This window comes from Stegodyphus dumicola, chromosome X2 (assembly GCF_044657685.1).
Source record: "Stegodyphus dumicola isolate Sdum_Otavi_A_Nest chromosome X2, ASM4465768v1".
Lineage (NCBI taxonomy): Eukaryota > Metazoa > Arthropoda > Arachnida > Araneae > Eresidae > Stegodyphus > Stegodyphus dumicola.
In genome coordinates this window covers 60546138-60571515 of record NC_140781.1, presented here as the reverse complement: position 1 = coordinate 60571515, position 25378 = coordinate 60546138, and the positions used below count along the sequence as shown (strand labels likewise).

Here is a 25378-nt window from a genome sequence, read left to right as displayed (position 1 = left end):
CAAGGCTCTTTCCAACGACAGGCACAATCTTGCTGTACTTGCCACGAAGTCACAACAGTCACACGATGCAAACGATAGCTGCAACTTAATGGATTCTAAAAGTTTGTATAAAAGTGTGAATTTCTTCCGATAGTTTGTGAGCATATTTACATAAAATATTTACATTACATATTTACATACATATTTAGATTACATATTTATATGCATATTTACATTACATTTACATATTTACATTAAATACAAAGCTTCACTGCTTCAGTAAGTTGAAAAGCATGGTAAAATACTGTGGCATAGAATTTCAAGAGCTTTTCTGTGCTGCTGTATTTTCTTTTATTGATTTCCCATACGATTGATATAAATAGAGAGAACCCAAGTTGTAAGCTTGAAATCATGGAAAACCAAATCTCTGAGCAACAAAATTTACCTTTACTGCATCACACGAATCTAAAATATTGTATTTGATAGAATTTTTGCTTTCGAATTCAAGTTTGTAATCGCAATTTCCCTATCGCCCAAGTTTTTTGTGATGCATTGTTAAAATTTATATAATTGGATATAAGTGGATATATGTCTACCTAAGATCATGCAGAAGCTGAAGTATATAACTTCTTGCTGTATATTGCCAGAGGAATATCTCTTCTAAATGTTCAGTCGAAGCAAGCATATTAGGACTTCAGAATGATGAATAGACAGTTTAAGGCATGTCCTTATTTATCGTTCTTTGCTTCAAGATTGTGAGGTAAGAAATGGAAATGGAGAGCAAAATGAAAAGCTTTAGAAGCATACTGCACTTCATAAATTCATATGACTTCAAAGATCATGTTGTCTCTCAGAAATATCCTCTATAATTTTGATCTTTTTATGATTGGAAATTTTGCTTTCAGTATATGAACCCTAGTTAACTATGTCCATTGCAGTAAGAAAGTCGCACGTAAGACCTTGTTTCAGTACCTTTTAGGAGGAAGGGCGTATACGCTTTCAGGATGCATTTGTGATCCTTGGTGAATAAACTTTCAGTTTCAGGGTGATTTTTGGCTTTGTTTTTACGGGTAAAGATTTCTCTTGTTTCGCTTATTAATTATTTTTAGCACAGTTATTTCATTTGTATTTTTATACTGATTCCTCAGAGGATTTTCAACTTTTTTTCTAAGAGCCTTTCACTTTGACAACGTATGTTAATTGTACATTGTTTCTGTTCTCAAGGATTAAACCTTGATTTCTGATTAGAGATAACTTGAAAGTGGAAGTATAGTATAAGAACCGGAACTAAAACATTAAAAGAGCTCATAAGTAGAAACGAAATTATTTTTGTAATTGAAACTTCAGTGCACTTCTAAAAATTTAAACGTTTTACAATATGCCTATTTATTGTAAAAAAGAAAAATTGCCTACAAAACTTAGTACTAACAAAAATCTTATTGCATACCTAAATTTAGCAAATGCAAATACAAAAAAAAATTACTTATTATGTGACAAAATATTTCCTAATCACCATATTTAAAAGAAAAATGCCTTCATCGTAGTTTATCCTTTACAACCACCCCCAGATAAATATATTAGACTACATTTACAATTAATACGAACCTAACTTATAAATATGAGTTACTCATTTTCAGGTAATTGTTTGTCTAAAGCATCTTTTACAATTAATCACATAAGTGGAAATCCGAAATCAATTACATTTTAGAATAAAATCCAAATTTTACTTTAAAAAATACTTTTCTGAATATAATTTCCATAACAAAAATTTAAGACCCCACTATTTTAAAAACAAAAATATTACACCAGCAATAAGTAGTTTTTAAAATGTTAATCACTGTACATTTTTAACTCTGCCTATACCGATTAATAAGAAGAGTGTCAGCATGATACTTGGGCACATGACCATCAAACATAAAAAACATCAGATTTTAGAATAGTTTTACAATAAATATTAAGTGAAATATTCGTATTCATTTAACCTTTAGAAGCTTTTCGAACGAATGGAATGTGTTGCAGATGCAATGCAGGTCTCTACTGCTGTGTAATAAAACTATTATTTAGTAATATTAGTTAAATAGAATAAACGCTCCATGGACAGACAAAATGGAAGTCACATCTGCTGCATCGAAAGAACACTATTGCATCTCTGGTATGTTTCGTCAGACTGGGACTTAAAATTTGAATTATATAGGATTATATGCTTGCAGGTCGGTTATTTGTGAGATACTATCCCAAAAAGATGTAGAAGGTGTTTGCAGACGTATAATACCTACCGAAATTGGACAACGAAGCAATGGACCAATGTCCTGTTCCCCGATGAGAGCTGATTCGATCTAAAATCCAATTACGCAACTCCTCTAATCCTGCGTAAGATATATCAGCAAAGAACTATCGTAATGATGGATGGCATGGTGCGGTATCATAAATAAAGTACACAATGAGCTATAAAGTTATAATGGCGCTATGACAGCCAACAGCTATTTTTATACTGATTCCTAAGACAATATTGAAAATGAGGAATGAAATATGGAGGGTTTTTCCTCCTTCCATGCTATTGAACGCCAAGTTTGCTTGCTCCGGGGTGAAATTAGCGAAACACATCTTTTTATGGATGATAATGTCAAGCCATATAGAACCAGAGAAATAGAGGATCTTCTTCAGAATGAGGATATTTGTTTCACCGACTGCCTAGATGCTTCCAAATCACAGCCATTATTCAAGGACACAAGAAAAAGAGCTGCAGGTCGTTTGTCGAAAAAAAAAACAATGTCTAATCCATGTTCTTAGAAAGAATGAAATAGTCTGTCCATGATACGCTGCCGTAAATCCCTTGGTAATGAGTATGCCCCCTAGCTATAACTGATGCATTTCATGCTGGATATATACCCTAGTGAGAAGTTAAAATGTCTTGGCATTGATGAAAGGCTTTTAATTCATCCTTTACTTATGCATAACTCCAAGAAGTAACTTTTTCTCAAAGGTCTTTCTACCACTAGTTTCATTTGTTACTTTCAACAGGTTGTGGGATATCATCTCGTGTCAGATGTTGGAAAGTAAATAGCTTCCATACTTGTCTCTATTCTTGTAAAATATTTGTCTCCAGTCTCTCTGTTTAGAAAGCTAAAGGTGACCCAGACAAATATTACAAGTTCTAGTAATTCATCGGAGAAAATAATCTTATATTTTATTAGAGTATTAATTTCAGAAATATACATTTTGTATTTTGATATTTAAATTTCACAGTAAACTTTATTCCTTTCATATTGCACCGTATGTAATGAAATATAAAATTATATTTTAAATAAATACATTGGTCTAAATCAAACGATAATTGCCAAAGATTACTACATTTGGTTTTTAACGCTCCTGAAGGGTGATGTAATCATTTCACTTTATTTCTTTATCCACTTTGTTTAAACATTGTGGATGTATTTTAAGCTTATAATATGTTCAACACCCTATATTGATATACATGTACATTCGCACACACATGCCTTTATATGAGTAAATACAGAAACAAAAAATGAGGCAAGGTTCATTCGGGAGCATTCTAAATTAATATTTGATTTCAAAAACTCTGTTTGATATTCAGCTTTCCTATGATAATAATAATAGTAGCAATTAATGGATTTAAATTACAGTAATACGAATGCATATTCTACAATTCCTCTGGGAAATACAAATCTACCTTTTACATCACTGCATTATTTAATGGAATTTTTCACTCTTTTTTAGTCCTCTTATTTGACTAATAAGCTTTGGATTATTTTAAGTTAGACTTACGCTACATGTATTTTAGGAAAGTTAAACGACCGCTCGTTTTCAGGAGAAAGCGTATTAAAGTAGCAAATTTCAAATAAACGTTGATTACAATAATTTATTTAGTTGTTCAGAAGTCAAGTAAAATGTGGTGAAGTAATAACCTGCTGTTCCCAGAACAAAAGTAAACTGCCTTTTCTGGAGTATATTTGTATCGGATTTTGCCGCAACCTTTTTCCGTTATGCAAATAAATTAATAATTTCAAGGACTCTATGCCACTGTGGCTCAGAAAAAGATGTCAGACCTCTGTAATTTTTTTCAGTTAATTAGTAACACTTGTGTAATTAGTTGAACAATAATTCTTGAGCTTGGAAAATGATTACTTCCTTATCTCTGATTCTAAAATCTCCTATGATCTTCGTTTGCGCTTGGTTTAGCTAGATTTTTGTGTTGTGACTGATACTAAGATGCTTGTGTAAATAACTGGTCAATCAATTTTTCTATCATTATGATTTCAAAGAACATACCCCGTTTATTTGTGAAATGCTTTGGTTGAATGATGGTGGAAACTGCGCAGGGAAACTTCAAACACAATTTCTACATTATATGAAAAGAGCATCTTTCTTTCATTTATTTTTATTTTCTGTTGTATTTAATTCGTGCTTGAGCGGTTGCCGTATTATTCATATACAGCAAAATGTTTGTCATTATTTATGAATTATGTGTGAAATTTTTTCCTATGAAATAAATTCTATGCGAACTTCATCTTTCTTATTTTCCTTTTTAAAGAAAAACAGTGCGTCTTATATGCCGTCAAATACGGTATGTATTAAAAAATATAATTTTATTTAATTGCATAATTCGGTATCCCTTTATCATAATTTTTTAATCCAAACAAAATAGAGTCCACTTAAATGAATCCTCTTTCCTAAAAACTGCAATTTATTTGCCGACAAATACTAACGTGTAATAGTTCATTAAATAAAACTTCCCGGCCGGGAGCAAAGTGAAAGTTTAGTAGTGAAATCTGTTTTTATTTTAAGAATTCCATATTGCGATCTATATTCAGAAAAATATTTTATCAAGAAAATAGTTTCATTTTACGAATATCGCGTTGATTCAGTAACTTTAATGTAAAATAAGCTTCGCAATTCTTAGCGCCACTTTTATTGAATATTTTAAATTTTGAATTGGCAAAGCCCAAACAATAGAATCAATGATGCTATTGTTACTAAGAATTTCCTGAAGTTAATAAAATTAATATCGTAGGATGCAAAACTATTGTTTCATTCCAAACAATGGCTAATGTAGGACATTGTGCTAGCACTGGATAATTACCCTAAACAATCAGTCATGCCGCCCATACGGTATAGTTGTTAGGAGATCCTACTGCAGTACCGAAGGGCCTGGGTTCGAATCCCGAAGAAGGCATGGTTGTAACTGTCCATCCCTTCAGAGAAGGCAACGGTGCCCACCTATTATGTGCCTACACAAGTGGCCAACACTTCTGGTTTTAGGAGTGGCCAGTGCTTATTCAGCATTGGCCTATGACAGGCATCCACTCGAATAGGCAATAGCCCGCCATTGGATTAAAAAAAACCACAATCAGTTATTATTTGCAGTAGACTCTACACAAAATTTCCTTTAACAAACAAGGCTTTACAATTAGGCGAGAAAGATTAATTTTTGAGGGTGATCGCTCACAGGCTCCTTTTCTTTATGTAGCGAAGAAAAAAATGTTTTGTAAATTTCCCCGATGGCAACATTTTATATCCGATGGCAACATTTTATATCGAAAGCAATCAAAGTAAAACATTGTATATCGACGGCAATCAAAGGCAAACATTTTATATCGAAAGTAAATCAAAAGCGAACGAACCTGAATCAGTCCAGGAAAATAATAATTTAATGTGAAAAACTAAGCTTTTAAAATTCTGAAAGTGTTAGGAAGAATCGGATTGGAAGTAATTAAAACTGATAAATTTTTGTGAAAGTGAAAATTTTCTAGAAAATGCAGTTAATCAACTGAAGAAGTTTTATATTCTTCTTAAACCCAATATCAAAATTGTGATTAAGTGACTAAGCTTGGCTACGGAAGATTTGTTTTCTTCCTCCTTTTCCGAACGTACGATTCCTGGTCCTTGAATCATGATTTAAACTCTCTTTTACCATGGCCGATACACGTCAAACGACACGATGAAAATTTACTATGAATTCCCTAAGATTAAAATCAGATTTGTGATCTTAACTAATCGAACAAAAAATTTTATTGATAGGTGAGAAAATTGTCTGAGAGTTCAGTCTCTAGAGAATCGGAGCAATACCTGTGTAAGTGGAAATTAATAAAAACTGGTAGAAAATATAACTAATTAAACTAGGTAGAATATGGAATTATTTAATGGAACTATGTTACGGTTACTTCGAATAACAGAATATTGTTTTTTGGTGGAAAGAAGAAAATTTCTAAAGCTAAATTTCTAAAGCTTAAACGACGTGGGCGACAATATATTGTCAATGGCAACCGATTCCAGATAATTGATTTCGTCAAAAAGCAAAGCTTAGGAAGAAAAAATTAGACAGAACGAAAAACATAAAAGTAAATAGAACCCATTTTTAACAGAGTGACATGAATTAACACGGGGAAGCAAACAATTAGGAAAAGGTTTAACCATGAGCAGTGGTGCTCATGCAGATAATTAAAATATCACAGAAAAAAAAGAAATTTAGTTAGAAATTAACTTTTACAAAAATCGCAGCACCAACATTGAACATAAGCCTAAATATTTCTTGCATTTAAAAACGTAGAAGGTAAGCCTCATAGATGTAAAACGTACTCGAAAATAGCTGAATCTCATAGAAAGATGTGAGCTTCACAAATGTAGAAGATATTCAAAAATAGTTGCATCGCAAACATAGGAATACAAATGAGAAACATTTTTTCTCTTTGAATTTCGCAAAGGGGATTTGTGAAATGCTTCTTCCTTCCTATTGCAGACTTCTTTTACATTAACAGAAAAAGCCTATGACACAAACAATAATTTCGGATGTACGGGTCCGACAAAACTAATAGTTTTTTTTTTTTTTTTTATTTTTATTCACAAAGTTAGGGACGGGCAAAACTGTCACTCGCTACAAAATGCAATTTCATTTTAGAATCGCTCGGCAACTGTTGCGGCGCCAACGAAATTTTACAATTCGGCACAAACGAATGACAACACATTTTGGGTGAGGTACAGGGCTATCGTTTCGACAGTCGCCCTAATTTGTTTCGCGAATAACTCAAGAATCTTTTGGCAGCACCGACAGAAATGTTTACTACACATCCCGGTACAAAAGAACAGCAGATTTGATTTTTTTTTCCTGGTTCGGTTGTCTATAGGGACGAAAAGGCAACTATCGTTCCAACCGCCATGGCAAACTCTTTTTGTAAATAACTCGAAAAAGATAAAAGTACGAACGAAAATATTTTCAACACTATCCGGCAGAAACGAATTCTTTAAACATTTCTTGAATCTGCGAAGGGAAGGGGACTGTCAGTACCGAATCTTACAAAACGAGATGTGTCACTCGATTTCAAAATAGAAAAAAAAAAAAAAAAGATAAAAATAAAAATAAAAAAGATGACTTTCCAAAATACTTTTTAACAAAATGTACTACTCCTTTAGTTAATATTTTATTTAAATTTAAATCTTGTATCTTGTATTAGAAGTATAACATTTTAAAGCAGAAAAAAGCTATTTTCATTGAAATGTAAATTAAGTAAACAGGATGTAAATCCAATGAGAATGAGACTGATTTTTTCTTATTTATATATCTTTTCATTTCATTTTCTAATCATATTCACCCTAAAAATAATTCCTTATGAGTTTCGTCATTAACTTAATGATATAAAGAAACATTCAAGCCCAATTTTAAAAATGACTCTGAAAGAGATTAAAAAAAGAGAAGAGAATGTCTTTTAATATTTGCTTATCATTAACTTGCACAACAATAATTTCCATATGTTATCCCTACTTAAAATCCTAAATTATATGCGACATTCCACTAAAACCATTCACTATTCACAGTTCTCACATCCATTACACAAAAGAACCGATTTTTGCTAAACACAATAACAGATAATAACAGAAAATTTATTATCCAAAAGATTTTCAAACTGTTTTCAACTGAATTCATTTTGTAACGCTGCGAAATTAATTTCTGGTGATTTGATTTCTATGTTTCTACACTTCTCCTTGTTAAGTTTTGAAGAAAGCTTAATTGACTCATATGAATAACTGACAACTCATTACAAAGAATTTAGCTTATTTAAATGTAGCTCAAATAGTGGCGAAATTCAAAATTTTAAAGACGATTCTCTGCTGAAATAAATTATAAAGTATTTCTCCCGACTTCTTAGCATGCCTTCATAGTGTAGTGGTCAGCACGCTGGAAGCGTATTCCAGAGGTACGTGGTTTGATTTCCGGCGAAGACGTTGCTCATTTTTCATCTCTACTGCTTCCAAAAAAATACCTAATGTCTCTACAGTGGCTCCCGAACTAAAAGGTTGAAGGATGATGATTCTCCACGCCCAGGATTTGGCGATTATATCCCCTAAACCCCAGTCTCCCTTTAAAAGGGGGAGTATATAAGGTATTTCTCCCGCATTCTTAGCATTCCTTCGTAGTGTAGTGGTCAGCATGCTGGGCGAGTATACGAGAGGTCCGTGGCTCGATTCCCGGAGGAGGGTTTGCTCGTTTTTCATTTCTCCTACTTCCGAAAAAAGTACCTGATGTCTCTACAAAATGATGAATTTTTTTATCAAATAATGAAAAATTATCTAAACAGATATCATAGTTCAGTTCTGACAGTCAATTCGCTGAACAGAAAATATTTTAGGAATCTTTTTGCCGATCTACTGGGAACCTGATAAATCCCAATACTGGTTTAAATCAAAAAGGCGGTGGGAACGTCCGTTGTGATTTGAAAATAGTTGTAGACAGCAACTAATCCACTTTATACGAAGTCATTTAGGAAATGCAAATATCACAGTGAATACTTTAATAGTAGCTACTGAACTTTTAAGGATTTATTTATTTTTATCTACCCAGTTATTTTATGTTAAGTAAATTTACTGTCATTTTTCTTTTCCGTTTTCTTGCCAGAATGCAAATTTTAGTTCAGTTCGCGCATTTTCAAATGAGATAGAATAAGATAGTAATTAAAGGAATGTTTTAGATTGTTTAACCAGAGCGTGTTCCGCCTGCTGAAGGCCAAGTTAGTAGTTGAAACTCTTTGATATTTCTCTGTCTGCGGCGTTGCATTATTCTTGCCATTAATGCTTGTCATGCTAGCATAGGTTTGATCTAACTTGCACGTTATTCATACTATGTAACCTTTGGCTAAATTGCGACTACGTTTCAATTTCATTACTTTTGAGTTACGCCTTAAATGCGAGCTGGTTTTGTAATCACAAGAAGTGCCTTCTGTTAGATTACCGCGTTTGGATAAAAAGGTCCTTTACACATTTCTTACGTTCTGTGTCTTCTTACTAGACATAGTGATAAGTCCCTTAGATTCAACTTGAGTCTCACTTAGTTTATGCTTTCAAAGAAGGTGAAACTTTACAAAGTTAAAAATAGTCTTTATGTGTCACGGGTGTATTATGGTATCAGGCAGTTATCATCCATGTGGCCTAGAACATTGTCAGTCCTCATAGTGTTACAATTTGACATTCCATAAGATCTTTAATTTTTCCTTCCAATCAAAACAAAACATCGTTTCAGAATAATTGATATCTATATTTAATATATCTCTGAGTAATTTGTAATGCATCTAATTCAAGAGATCTATGGCATATTTAACGAAGGATTTTTGTTAACCGTTTGTATCGTAATTAATAATATATGTTTTTAATGCCATATGAAACATACCTTGGTACAGCATAAACAGTTGGCACATCACATACCAAGAAGTATTGTGTAACGATTATAATTGCAGTTACTTTGTGAGTTACTGCTTATTTATCACAGAAATTCACGCAAACATATCATTTGCTTCGCTAGAATTCTCCCATCAGCGATAGAACACTAAAACCGTCGAAATCTAGTAGTTATACCCGAGTTAAAATCTTTGTGAATGCCAGGCTAGATGGAAGTTTTCGTGCACTTGTAACGTAACGTAAAACTTGTAACGTGACGTAACGTGTAATGTTATATGTAAAGTAAATATGAACTAGTTACCTTTAAGAAGTTCTTCCCATAGGCATCCCTCTTCTAAGGCCGATAGTCCTCACGTGATTTGCCATAATAAACTCCATCCGAAATTATCACAATTCAGTAACTGCACAGAAGTAACGAGTGTGTGAAAAATTATTTGTTGTTTCATAAATATTGCTTATTATTATTTTCTTTACTGTGTGAGATTTTATCCTTTCTTTACTATTAGAGGTTAGATTACTTGGTTTTGTTCTTTTTGCATGTTTATTATTAATTAATTTCGTATGACAATATAATAACCAGAGCAAAACTATATCATTAATTGTGAACATTTGTTCAGTTAATTCATAGTTTAGTTTTCTATTCATAAATTACATTTTCTGCGAATTTTACCTACAAAATATTTTTATAATTTTAAAAATATACTAATAGTTTTAAGTTACAAATATATTCCTAAGCTATCTGTGTTGCATTTAATTTCCACACTGTGATGTGTGGAAACTGAATAATTGTAAACTATACAGTATAAAAATGCATTTCAAATTGTGTTATGTTTGTGAAATTGATAATTCTAAAAACTGAGAAAGCTATATAGATATTTAAAAATATTAGTATTAAAAAATAGAAATAAATTCATTTTTCAGTTACTTCTTATTTGTTCTTTCATTTCCTCTTCTTTTATAAAATACTCTTATCTAAAATTTACTGTGTTCTTCTCTTGGAAAATTTTAAAATTATTGTATGCTTTGTTCAAAATTCTCTACAGCAATATAATAAAAATATTGTATATCAATATATCAGAAAATTTGCCATAAGATTCTTGTAAATTCCCCGCATTCATCTTAGACACGAATATGAATTATTCATTTGATGCTTTCGAATGATTGTAAGAGATTCTTGCATTCTGAACATGTAGAATTTTTCTGGCTTCTGTTTACTTCAAATATAGAACGTTGTGATTGAAACGTTTTATCAAAATCTGACCGTATCTAAGCAATAGCATGTTTATCTTGTAAAAGGTCATTTCTAATGCATGAATAGCCGCATTAAACACATTTATAGGTCTTCATCTGCTTTTCTGCGAAAAGCAACGGCACGCTAGAACGTCATAGAATGATAAAAGATATCGGATTAACGATTATTCTTTGGGAAAAATTTGCCATTTTGAAAGAATTTTACTTTAGGGCAATTTTTAGGTATTAAAAGGAAATTATATCTTTTTAAATATTATTACGATAAGAATAAAAATTGTGAAAACTGTTTTGCATTTTAAAATCCTATCATGACAGAAAACTAGCAAAATATCAGTTTATAGTAATAAAAATAATGATAAAATTTTTTGCTTATTTACTTACCAATGGAATATGCAAGACATACAGCAACCTGAGCAATTGCATAGACGCTTCCATATAATGCCACATATCTTGAATCCACTAAATAAGCAAGTAGAGGCATAAGAGAAGCATCAACAACACCTGAAAAAGTAATTTGAATCGCTTAAGAAACTGGATATAAAGTAAATGCAAAAATTATGTCGGTTTGAAATATAACATGATAGTGATTAAATTTGTTCGCGTTAATCATAATAAAAGACAGAAGCCCATTTTAATAAGTTTTATTTTATTTTTATTTTTTCATCGTGTTTATTATTGCTTTTGTAGATATAAAATCTGAGTTCTTTTTTTTTTTTTTTCAAATACTGATTTCCTCGACCAAGATATATATTATGTTTCGAAATATATTGCATTTGGATTTCGAAAGGCAAGCACGTGATGCTATGGGTTTTGGAATACGTGCTTCTCTTTTATTAGATGAAATTCACTGTAGTTATATCATAGAATATGCAGATATTTTTATGTTACCTATTAAGATTTATTCACTACACATATGCAAATTAGGCAACGGGGAAAGATTCTGAAACCTTGGAGTAGATGATAGAAATTTTTTAAAGACTATTCTGGTTATTTTATTAGATAAGCTTTATTACTGTTCAAAGAATACGATCAAAGAACCGTCTTGAATCGAAACACTATATTAAAGATGATTTTTCATTGGTGTTGACTAGTCTATAACTTTTAGCCTTTGAAACAGTTTCGAAAGCACGATTCAAGTCATTTGGATACCTGTTCCAAGTAATCCGGTTTTATCATATTCTCTGGTGAAATCTCTACAGTGACTCCATCCGTAGATGAAAAAATAACCAATATTCCTCAAAATATAAATAAACATTGTTATCGATAGTTAAAATAACATTATCTCAGATGAGCGCACTCTAATCGAACTAAAAAAAAAAAAAAAACAGCTATGTAATACGACGACCTCCACAATCTCTAATTTAGATATCAAAGTACTTTATGTGCTACATAAGTTAATAGTCAAGCTTACGATTCTCACTGCATCAGAAAAACTATTTTGGGGGGAAACAAAGGTTTAAAACATTAATTCATAGAAGTTTCGTTTCTCTTTTGTTTAACTTAACACGATAAAGCATACGAGGGTTATATATTCAACATTATGTAATTAATCATAAACGTTCCTGTGAATTATGAAAAGGCTTCTTTAAACAATTTATTAAGTTCGCAATTCATTGCCAATCTGAGAAGATGGCGCTAGCAAATCAGTGCTAAAAATAGTTTCAAAAGTAATTCGGTTTTGTTTTTTATATTATCAGCTACATTGATTTCAAAAGAGACAATTTAATTAATCAGCGCTTCCTTAAAAAGGTATTAGAATAATCCTTTAAATCTTAAGTGATTACATTTAAATAACAATTTTTAAAAATAAATGGCTTGAAGTTAGAAACATCTTTAAAAATTACTGAATATATTTCTAGTGTCTGTCTCCGAAAAGACTGCAAGTATTTTAGTACTCAGTGAGTATTTTTGAAATTACTAAAACACTTATATATGAAGTTTTGTTTTACTTTTTTGTACTTTATGATATTATTTACTTAGAATAATTTTTTATTTATTTATTTATTCGTTCACTTATTTTTGCGAGAATATTTGGTTAATCTTTGAATTATGATAACTTGGCGATTTTTTGGCGAACATTTGGCGACCAACCCTGCTACAGCAACCTGCTAGTTTTTGTTTGGACGCCATTTTGTTTTCACGAAGTAAAGGCATGTTTTTTGTTTTTTTTTTAACTCAAAAATTTTTTTCTAACAATCTGCTAGCCGAATTACGCTTATTCTAGAACTTTTATGGAACAAACCAAAAGTGCTTAATCGTGACGAAAATTAGGTGCGAAATTGGGACAATATGCAGAATCGCCCACTGCTTGCCGCGTTTTTAAGAATTGCACATACACGGTATCATCCATGTACACGTCGACTTATTTTCGCTTAAACATCCCAGAATTGCACAAAAATAGCATTGCGCACACTCTTGACTTTATCCATGTACACTGCTAAAGTCCTAGCTAGTAACCTTTATCGCCTTACCAAAATGTCGCCAAACTACCTGTTACCATATTCCAAAGATTAGCCGAATATTTGCTATTTAATTTAACAATTAATTGAACATTTTATTAATATAATGACGTGACATTTCATTTACATTGACTACCAGTTAAATTTCTTTGCTTTTTTTCTTTACGCCTCGTTTCGCCAGCTACTCACTCAGTTCAAAGGATTATGCAGATTCTATTGCAAACGGCGTAGGTTAAAATGAGAATCACAATCGGCATGATGTGGTGTAGAAACTTGGCTGGTGTCTATTTTGCTGCTTACTTGTAGAAAGAAAAGCCCCTGGGCAAAATAGACGTGAACAGCTATACTGGCATGTTTACTAAGTATTATATATTAACTGAGTTCTACCTGTTTAACCGAATTAGATCGTAGCTTCACGCAGATTCGCTAGAATTGTAAGCTTTTGATACATTGCAAATTTCAGCAAGCTGTATGTCAAGAAGCCTTTAATTTTATGTCGTATTATTTTAAGTTAGACTTCAGCGGTAAGGTTATAAAGTTTAAATTAACTTTAACATTTTACGTTGTACCATGTGTGAACAGTCGAAATTTATTAAAAGCGATAACCCGTTGATTTACAGTAATAACTTCTCAGAGTGAACAGTAATTAAAAAGTTAAAATCACTTAAGTTAGTTAGTTATCGGTATTTAAAAGTTAACGGCATTAATAAATCGACCTATCAACTTCTTGTCTGAGAATTTTTCTTCAGACATTTTCTTTTCATGGTCGCAACCTGCATGTGGCTTTATGGATTAAGCGCAGCTGACGCGTGTTCACTTCACCTTTAACCGCGTGTTTACTTTAAGCAATGATTACTGCAATAATTCGAGGATCATTATAAGCGCATAGCGTTCTGCGAAACATCGTATGAAAGGACTGTACATCTGAGTAACATAAGTTTGTGTCTCCTGAAGTGTCAAAGGCAATCAGTTGAAGTGGAGTGATGAGCATGCGAATTGAAAGCAGATGAATGGTCCAATATACTTATTCGCGGATGATTCAAAATTTGTGCTGGGATTCGATAACAACCATGAAATAATCTAAAAGGAAGAAAGAACACGGAGCAAACTCAGTAAATTATTTAATATCTCACCTTCTGTACTGATTCTGCGTTAATATGTATGCATTGGATTTTGAGCTATCACAACCTGCTTAAAGATTTTAGTCATAATTATAAACTGAAATAATTACCTTCGTACGGAGTTTTCAGTCAAACAATGCAAATCTTTTATAGTTATGACGAATTCATTGTCTTATGCTTGAAAAGCAGTATATGTTTCAGTTTTCATTTTAAATAGATATTTTTATTTTAAAGAATTTCAAAGAATCTTCACATATAAGGAGTGCCTTAACATAAAATAAATCTTTATAGATGTAAGCATATTTCTCTTGTTTCATATTTTTCTAATATTTATATCAATTTTTTTCCGAAGTCTCTCAAAACCTTAACTATTATGAACAAATTTTAAAAATTCATTTAATTCATTTTAAAATCATTCATTTAATTCAATTTCATCTAATTTCTAAAATTCATTAATCATAATATTAAAGCTCCCATAAAGAGAACTGTAACCGGTTATTATTTATGACACAATCACTATTATAAATAACAAAATTAGAGTACTACTGTAATCTAAGGAAAAGTTTCCAATAATATGTCTAAATTTTACGATGGCTTATTGGAACTTATAAAGCTTTAGACACTGAAGACAAGAATTTAAACTATGATCTCATCTGAATTTATACGAATTTGAGATATTTATGAAGCGAAACAGCACAGTGTCATAGATCCACGCACTAATAATTTTCTGAAACTGGGCAAGTTATAGGGTCTAGCTGTGTAATACTGAATCAAAGTCCTTCAGACCCTATTAGACTGACAAGCGAGTACTCGCTCCGTCTGAAAATTTGCACAAAGTCTTATGAAGGTTATAAATAAAACTTTTCTGTTTAAGCTTGAATTTAAGCAAAAGACCACAACGTGTGCTTACGATCACATTTCCTCCACTTACAGGTAATAAAATGACATGAATTTGAATTTATAACTTAAAACGATCGTAGCCGGAGACTACAAAAATTTGGTCTAACTAAGCTGGCTCAAAACATTAATGGAACTTTTTAACTGAACATTAATTTTACACTTAAGCGTTGCTGATACAAACTATATACATGAAACATTCAAAACCCTCATTTTAGATACTCTAAATTCATTTGTATCCTAGTGAGGGCTAACGGAAAGGAGAAGTTATAGTAAAGATCCAAATCATAAAAGCTGGTTAATTCACATAAAATATATTATAAAGTCACGTACAAAGTATCACTTATAGAACAGCAGAATTCTATACTGGGTCTGGTTAAAATATGTACATCCTTTTAGGTATCATTTCGCAGAAATTAGGCGTGTAATATTACAGAGTTTATTTTAAATACTGAAAATGAATTTTCAAAGAAACTTCTTACTATTTTTGCACTTCTAAAGGTTATTCAAAGATTTTAGATTAAAAATATTAGGGAGAATGCATAACACGATACAAAGCATTACACGGAAAAAGGATGTAATAAGATACTGCAATATATACAAAATTTCAATAAAAATGCATCTGCAATACAGCATTCCGCAAGTCATGAAAATTTAATATTTGAAATACATAATACTTTTGTTTGAAGTTTGCCGCAAAGATGGAAAATTTTTCCTTTCTGAACATAATCACGTATTTAATTATCGTTACGTAATGCAATGATTATTAATGATCGTTAATATTAATTATCGATATTTTCGGTATTATTAATGATCGTTAGGCACTTCAAGTAATACAAACTGCTTCAAATTAAGTGATGAATTGTTACTGCATTTGTTTGCATTCAACGTGTGAAATTTATCCTCACCTTAAACAGCAGATTACCATTCAATGAGTTTTCATATAGAAATTATTAACTCACAATAAGAAAACAACGAATTCTTTCCTTTGATATGCCTAGTTCAATTTGAAGTTCAGCCAGTTCAGTAAGTGCAAGAAATGACTCCAAGTTAGCAAGCATACATAAAAATAAAAGAGTATCTTGTGACACCTAATATCGAGTTAAATAAATGCAGAACCAAAACATTATTTCTCTTTTGAGAAGTCCAATGGATTAGTTGATTTACAACGAATTCTCTGGCTTTCGTATGATCTTTTTGCAAAAAATCAACACGGATATTTAAATCTTTCCAAAAATATTATTAAAGAGTAAAGAACAGCAGTCATTGCTTCAAATTCCTGTTGATAGCGAGAACAGTTTCGCTGGAGTTCAAGAGCAAATTCCTCAAGCATAAGAAATCAATAATCGGCAGAATGAAATTAAATAAATGAACTGAATACGTATTATTATGTTATAAAGTAATTATTTAATTGATAACTATTAAATAATCATTATGGTGCTACCATATAATATATTTGCAGATTTGAATCCACTAATATTGCGACTAAGTTCTAAACAAATGGCCGATGTGTGTAGCTGTAGGAATGTCGGTATCTCATGTGTGCAAGGTAATAGTAACTCGTTTACGTTTGGACATCCTCCAGAAAACCATTCCAGCTCAAGCAGGTGGTCCCTTAATGCTAAGCCATAAAACCTTCTTTCTCTTTCTCTGTATCTACCCATTTATTGGGTATTAGAAAAGGCATAGAGAAAAAACAAATATCTGAGGTGACGTTGAACACTCAGCTGATCTTCAAGAATCTTAGGAAAAAATCCCTCCCTCCTGTCCTCCCACAACGGGAAAAAAGGGCCAATTTTTTTTTAACTTGCATACGGTGTGCTTATCAAATCAGGTGGTAGTACATTCTTTAGCATTAAAATATGGTACAATTTATTATTATGTTTTAGGTATTTTAATTATCATTCAGCAATGTTTAACAATGTTTTTACCCAAAACACTATGTACAATGAATTTTTTAATTAATTTCATGAGTTTGTTTATTTTGTTAATTTTATTGGCCATTGTTGCGCAAAATTGGAGCTATGTTGTAATAGCAAGTTTCACGTGTTCGCTTATTCGAACAGTATCGGGGGTTACTAGTTTCATATAATTATTGAGTTAAATAGATTAGTTTCTCCTCGTTCGATGCTCTTTATTTAAAATCAAAACAGAAATAATTTATTCCATGGGTTGGAAAGAAGTTTGAGTATGAACTTTTATTTCATGGACAAATAACTTTGTAATGACTTAAGATAAAAAAATGTTTTATTTATTTACTGTAATATATATTATATATAAACACGTTTTAATTTTGTGATGAAATTAAAACTTCACTATGAGAAGTCTCAGCATTTGAAACGAATCCATTATTTCAAGACCGAAGTTGAAGCTCTTTATTAAAAAATAATACTCAACTGCAAATTAATTATTTCCTGTATCCTTGATGCTAAATGCATTTCTTTCCATAGGCTAGACCTCTACGAAATATGTAAATAACTTTTATTTATGGCACTTAAGTTGAACATTACGGGGAATAATGGTTACGATTCTCAAATTAAAACTGATTGCAGTTCTCAAGTTAGTTAAAAGTTAACTGTCTAAAAATTGAACTTTAGATATCTGAACTCCGGAAGAGTACTACCGCATCCAATTAAAATCTCGACATTCTACAAAAGTCATTTCTTTCAAAATATAAGTTTAGTTTTAATTAAGAATATCCGACATATTTACATTGTTTACGGAATAAATTACGATAAGTAATATCTATAGCAAAAATACATTGTTCGTATTCATAGCAGCAAATATAAGTTAAGTACATTCTCGTGGATCATCAGTATCCGAATTGACAATTAATTTTATTTACCATGTTTAGGGCAGAGCCTACCATAATTAATAAAAACAGATTGCTTCTATTTCTGATAGCATTTGGTTGGTGCTCAGTGTAATTAACTAAACATTTCAAGGAAAAGCCTCTACATATTTTTAAACTTCTTTCAGCCCAGTCACATGTCTTTTATCAATTAAGATATACACATACTTAGAATATGTGCGATACGTTTATCATTATCAATGAGTTTCCAAAATTATTTTCATATTTCCTATTGGGCCAACTTTAATTATTCTTCGTAAATAAACTCACTACAATACAATTCCTGCCAGTTATTTCCTTTTCAATAATTATAAAATAAATCTAAATATTATAAAGCAAATTTATCACCAAAGGATTCAAGAAAGGAGAAGGGATAAGAACTCTCTATCAAGATTTTATCTTTTTCATAGCACCTGAAACTTAAAGACCTGGTGGAAGATTTAATGTGTTCTTGTTATTTAACTCATGCATAAGTCTCTAAAGATTAACGGTATGAAGGAAATTATAATTACTATGACTAATTTTACTGAATAAAAGATCTGATTTATTTCGCATCTTCAGAAGTATTGCATGTTATGCTGAAATAGCTCTGAAGTGAAAACAAGTGATAACGATGAATTTTAATTCACAATTATAAACACAAATCAAATGATAGAAACATATCTTCATTTTAATTCATGAATGTCGTGCAGTCGACATGAATGATTATAAACATTGATTGACACTTCTGACAAAGAGTAAAACAAAATAAGTTTGGCATCATTAGGAGTTATATATAAATACAGTCTTTCATGCTTGAAAAATAATTTAAAATATAACTTTTTAATTTCAAATATTGAAAATGGAATTTTATTCCATATTTTATTTACTTATCTTATCAAGTGCATTTAGCGTACAAAAGCAAATGTTCACCGGTAAATAACAATAAAACAGATATTACAAATACCATTATAAAATAATAAAGATTAAAGCATTAAAAATCTATAATAAGGCATTCTAAAATGGAAGGGGAGAACTCATTACATCAAAATCCTATATACAAATAAATGAAAATAAAACAGACATTACAAATAGCATTATAAAATAATAAAGATTAAGGCATTAAAAATCTATAGTAAGGCATTCTAAAATGGAAGGGGGAACTCATTACATCAAAATCCTATATACAAACTGCTCACTTACGCGGAAAGAAATGAAGAAGATATAAAAATTGCTATATTAAAAGGTGACGCGAAATGGGTATCAAGTATCCATTACTGAAGAATAAGCACGTTACTTTTGAAATATTAGCAGCCATGTGAATTATTTCGCAGCGCCTATCTCTTTGTTTAACGAGATTTATTACAGAAATTATACAGTGATATATATCTATTTTTCGAAACTAAGTGGAGACGCTTTCTGGGTAATATATTTTCAGGTAATTTTTTCCGGCGATATATTTCCCACACCCTTAATTTATTCCCTCGAAATTTAAAGTATACCGTAGAAAAACAGCTTTATTTCTAAAGGCTTTCCTACTAAATTATACTGCAGCAACTGTTTCACTGCGTTTTCTTTAATCGTAGCATTTGAATAGAGTTTTCTTTTGTTAAAAATAAAAACGAGAAAACCTTTTTTACTTGTTTGTTTGTTTTCTCAAAAGAAACTCTATTTTTTCGAAAATACCATTTGTATGGAGTTAAAATTTTACAATTTTAGATCTCCAGTACTGTCTGTTTTCCTCTTCTCCGTTATGTTATCTTCTGCTTCTCTTTATTTAATCCAAAACGCTTATCATTTTAACAATGTTGCCTGTAAGCCTAACATTGTTGTCAATTCCTTAGTCGAAAGAAAACAGTTTTCTCGAAAGTTCCAGTCATGTTTGGCTCGGTTTGTTTGATTATAGCAAAGCAGGTGAGGACTATCTGCATGCCTCATATTGTTATAATTTTCTTAAGACAACTAAAGTAAAATGTCTGTTTTCTCCTAAGGAAGAGAAACTATTCCTTTATATCTCAAAATTCTCTTAACCTTTTCTTTCGAATGCCAAATGAACCGTAAGTTTTATTAATTATTAAAACTTAATAGTAGCTATAAAACGGGAATTCTGAGGTTAAAAACAATTAGAATCGACAGTATTCTCAATATATGGAAATTGTGAGAATTTTTTTCCCAGACCATCACATCGATTTGGTAAACAGTGAGTAAAATAATGTTACCGTGATTCTTTTAGCATTTTGGTATTCACACTTTTCCGTAGGTCCGCTCGCTTTATTTCGCTATTGACAGCGAAGCCCTATTTTTATACGCTGTTTAGACTTATATTGATATTGACCTATTAATAATTGATATAAACATAATAATTGTTCTGAGAAAAAAATCAGGTTTAATTTATTCGTAACTTTGTGTAATTATTTAAAAAAATCTCTTAAGTTCTGATTAAATTTAAAGCATTCTTTTTATTAGTTTCGTAATGAGGCTGTCTTTTGTTTATGCAGACTGGCTTACCTATGGATGAAATAGAGTAAATTTACACTTTTTAACAGAAGAGTATTCTGGACGTATGTTAAGAAAGGCAGAATAATCAATAAACTATTTTAAGCAGTTCAGTTTATAAGGTATTTCTCCCGCCTACCTAGCGTGCCTTCGTGGTGTAGTGGTTCTGCACGCTGGGCCGGTATTCCAGAGGTCCGTGGTTCGATTTCCGGCGAAGGCTCTTGCTCATTTTTCATCTTGATACCTAATGTCTTCCATAAAATACCTAATGTCTCTACAAATTAAAACTTATTTTTCAAACCAAGGAAATATATAAAAATATCTTTCTAGCAGAGGTGAAAATTTCACGGCCTCTCGTGTTTTTTAATATTTATGGATATTTATACCACTTCAAATGAATTTTGAGAAGTCTTAATAAAATGTATAGTTCTTATAATTCTGATAATCTCTTTACCATATTAGAAATTATTGTTTTATGTACTTGGCTAAGCTGATGATCATTTAAGTAATTTCACACTCGGTAGAAATGTCCAAATCGGAATCTAATCCACCATCAGATTTATTTAAAAATTATATCGACTCAAGGAAATTTATTTGCATCTTTGTTTGAAATATTGAATCTTTCTTTCTTTTTAAATTTATTTAGTTATTTTTATTACTTAGTTATTTATTTCGTTATTTATTATTTTTTCCTTATGGGAAAAGTTATAGATTCTAACATATTTTCATTAATCAACTGCGTCATAAGCCTGGCAAATACTCACTTTATTAATATTTAATCTAATAAGGCAAGCGTAGTTTCTAAATTTATCCAGGAATCTTAGCCTATGCCTTAATTCATATTCCACCTCAGACCTACGTGAGGAAATCAAGTAATTAATTATCCTATTCCTGAATCACGTCGGTATTGAGATGCAGGAAATATGCAGCGCAATTTATAAGAGACCCGCCTTCTAGTCGATTCGGCTGCTCATTAATTCCATTTTCGTCATGGTTTAAAAGACGTAATCAATATATATATATACTAATCATTATATAAGATTGCTGCATCATTTTTTTTTCTCTTGGATTTGCTTTTATGATTACTAAAGGTTCAAGTCTGCTTCCAATCCACTGCGAGCCTTAAGAGGTTTAAGATTTGCCCTCATTATAACTAACTCCTGGAAGCAATTAAGCACTAGACATGATTTCCCTTTCGAATCTCGAATAGCTTTAAGGCTGAGAATCAATAGATAAAGCAAGTGATGAAAGCCCTATTCTTTCCTGTTACTTCATTCAACGATGGTTCTCGCGCTGTCATTTACTTTTTAGTTTTTTTGCAAGCTAGAAATTTATTTCAAATAGAAAAAGATGGAAGTGACATAATATTATCAACAAAAAGTTTTCGGTAAGAAAATAAAAGGAAGTAAACTTACATTTTTATTTTCTTGAAAACGAAACTAATGGGGTATCAGTTGTCGATTTTAGCTCACCAGCTTTTCTTAAATTTAATTTCTTTCAACTCGACAAGTACAATCTTTAAACTCGTCAAGTATACACCAAAGTAACAAAACAATAAGAAGGTTTAATATTTTAGGAAGCTGTCGATCAAATTTGTAGTTGAGAAGGATGTAAGGACATGTTTGAACGCAGTTTGAAGACCACTACATTTTAAGCATGAAATAAAAATGCTTAAAATACTCCTTTTTCTTATCCACCCTGCTTAAATCAAACACCTTTATTTATTTATTTTATTTTATTTTATTTTATTTTATTTATTTATTTATTTATTTTATTTATTTTCTTGCAGAAGAATTATTTTGATTTTGCGTTAGGTTCATTTGTATAAAAGCTTATTCTGAATTAAAGCAAAATAAGAAATCCCCTTTGTTAAAATAACATATTTTAGTTAGCTTAACTTTAGTTACTTACCTTTTAGTTAATATTAAGTTAAATTACTTGTAAAGCATAACATAGACACATCAAACCCACCATTTGGATTCATAAAAATAAAATATACAACTGAAGAATAATATAAACAGAAGCAAGATTAGCCGTTGCCCATTTGAAATTGCAAAAAGAATATTTATTTGTTGATTTTTCTTTGAGCCAGACATATCCGTGAGAAATCAAAATCAAAACGCTTTTCCTGAACCAGCGAAGAAAGTACATTCAGATTTCAAAGTACGCGAGGAAAAATCTATGTTAGATAAAAAATTTTAAACGTAAACAGTTTCTGAAATTTTCAATGAAAAGAAAAATGGCTATAACAGGACGAATTTGTGTAATCCAAGCGTAATACGGTAACAGATGTCTTATAAAATTGTGCGACTTCCTTCTTCATTTCGAACGTTGCTTTCAACTGAGCCTGAGTGTGCTTTGCTTTTAAGCATTCTTAGATAAACTCTGAAAATACAGTTAACATAATTCCAGTGATATAAGCTTCAAAATTTTGCAGAGTGTCATTATAGCAATCCATGCTATTGTGGAATGCATGAGTCGACGTTATGAATACTTACAGTCCCTGGTTTTTCAGGGAAAGATTATTAAAAAGCCATAATTAAAAAGCAAGAACACCTTAGGAGCAGCTTTAGAAACTAGTTCTTTTTAGTTCTACATATCTGAAATATATATATATATTCTAGATAATATAGGTTTGAATTCCAGATATATGCATGATAAAGATATGCAGAAAATTAGATAATGTTTTGCTCATTAGTTGCTTACTAGAAGATTAACATACTGTGATCCATTGCAGAAAGGTAATTAAATTCTTAATCAGTTAACTAGTTAAATTAAATCTTAACCAGGAACTTTAATTTGAATAACTACTCTATATATTAAATTTTAGGTAAAAAAAAAAACTTCCGACCATGCTAATATTGCTGAGTCGTTCTTTTCGGATTCAAATCTGAGAAGACCGCAAAAAAACTGCTTAAAGTAGTATTTTGGTTTTAGAACTTAAATGAAGCAGAATATTTCAGCTTTATTTGAGAAAAACATTTTTTTATATCATTAAGAATTATTAGTCCAACAAATTAAATTATGCAATGCTGAAAATAATTTTTAGCTTTAATGTTAATCTTGCTTAAAACTCGGTGATCTGTCTTATAAGTACAAAAAGAATTAGCTGAACAAAACTTACCAATTCCTAGTCCCAATCCGAAATGAGGAATAACAAGTTGCAGTATATGGGAAGAATATGGAATCTGTAAAAGAGAAAAAATGATTTGCAGATATCGTAAAAACACAATTCACAACTACGTTAAATTTTAAAAGTCTGCATAGGAAAACATACATTGTACAGCAGCTTTATTCATTTATTAACCACCTTTGCTGAGTCGTTTTTAAGTTGTATACATCCAACATTCTTAAAGACATATTTAAACCACAAAGACCTATTTAAGCAATTTAAAAATTAAGCCATATTTAAGCTGTACTTATCCAGCATTTCCTAGAGAATGCTTTTTAATATTTCTTAAAGACTAACTTGAGCTTAAAGACTAATCAAGCATCCAACATTTCTTAAAGACAAGTTTGAGCTGACAGAGTTGGAAGTGAATAACTCAGCCAGGTCAAGTTAAGAATTCTAGCCTTCTTAAACATTTGACATATATTTAAGATAAATAGCTTCTAAAATAAAATCCTAAATTTAATTTGTAACAGCTCCTTAAGTCTTCTATTTATTTTTTATTTGTCTTTTCTATCTTAAAAGGAGTGTAATACGTATTATAAATATTTCTTAACGGTGTTTAATTTCAAATTTCGTCCTTGTTATATGAATCTTATATATACTCATGACGTAAGTATTTACATAATGCAAAAAATCTTTAATCCAGTTATAAGGACGATCCTTACGTTTTAGCTTCGATTGCTCTTTACCGGTACGATTTTCGCACCTCGCGGTGATATTTCAGTCTTACCAGTGTTTTCGCTGGAGTAGCAAAGCGAGGCGTATAGCAGAAGAACGATTTCGATCGTCTCCTTCTCCTCCAACATTAGTGTATCAAGGGTCTGCTACAAGCTGAAATTGGCGCAACGGTACCATTATCTTCGGTAGTGATAGCGTAATGGCTGTTCTTGTCTGAATTGATAGTCACTGGAAGACACGAACTTCGTTAATTCCTGCTTGCGTTTTAAGTGACAGACACCTGTTCATCATGTAACCAAGATTTTAAGTTTAATTTAAAGAACTGATTTGTCTTACCATCGATGTACGCCCTGGAGTTATATATACTAGCTTCGTATTCGTATTACACTATCACAGTCGTGGCCCTGGGGCATAATAACACGAAGCAAGTTCTACTGCCAGGAAGGGCTGCCTATACTGTCCCGGACGGTAATGGCTTCGGCCATACAAGTAAGTAACATTAACGGCCTAGTAACACAGAGTCTACAGATGCCTTCTGCTCTTCGCAGTTTCTGTGCACCTGAGGTTTGAACGAGCCTAGATTGCCGGCTCAGTGTCGGGGGGGTGAATGACAAAGTTCTTTTCTAAGAGTCTGTACTTCTGAATTGAGGCCTCCGTTGTCTAGCAAGCTGGGTTGGCACCATCCTACTCTTTTGGGAATTCTGTTAACAGCACTCGACCCAAGTTCGGGTTTCGCAGTTTATGGGTTTTCTGCCTTAAGTTGCAAGAAAAGTTAACAAAAATTTTAATCCTTGATCTACTCTAATAAATA

General features: G+C 31.4%; 1 protein-coding gene across 2 annotated transcripts in view; it reads right to left on the bottom strand.

Moving 5' to 3' along the window:
• LOC118188874 (synaptic vesicular amine transporter-like) overlaps nt 1-25378 on the bottom strand; it is a 150036-nt gene that overhangs the window by 8550 nt on the left and 116108 nt on the right. For both annotated transcript variants that reach the window (XM_085809873.1, XM_085809874.1), the window contains exons 13-14: nt 23842-23905; nt 11296-11415 (exon numbers count right to left, since the gene is read on the bottom strand). In XM_085809873.1, coding sequence (XP_085665999.1) covers nt 11296-11415; nt 23842-23905 — 184 coding nt within the window. The remainder of the gene's footprint in view (nt 1-11295; nt 11416-23841; nt 23906-25378) is intronic.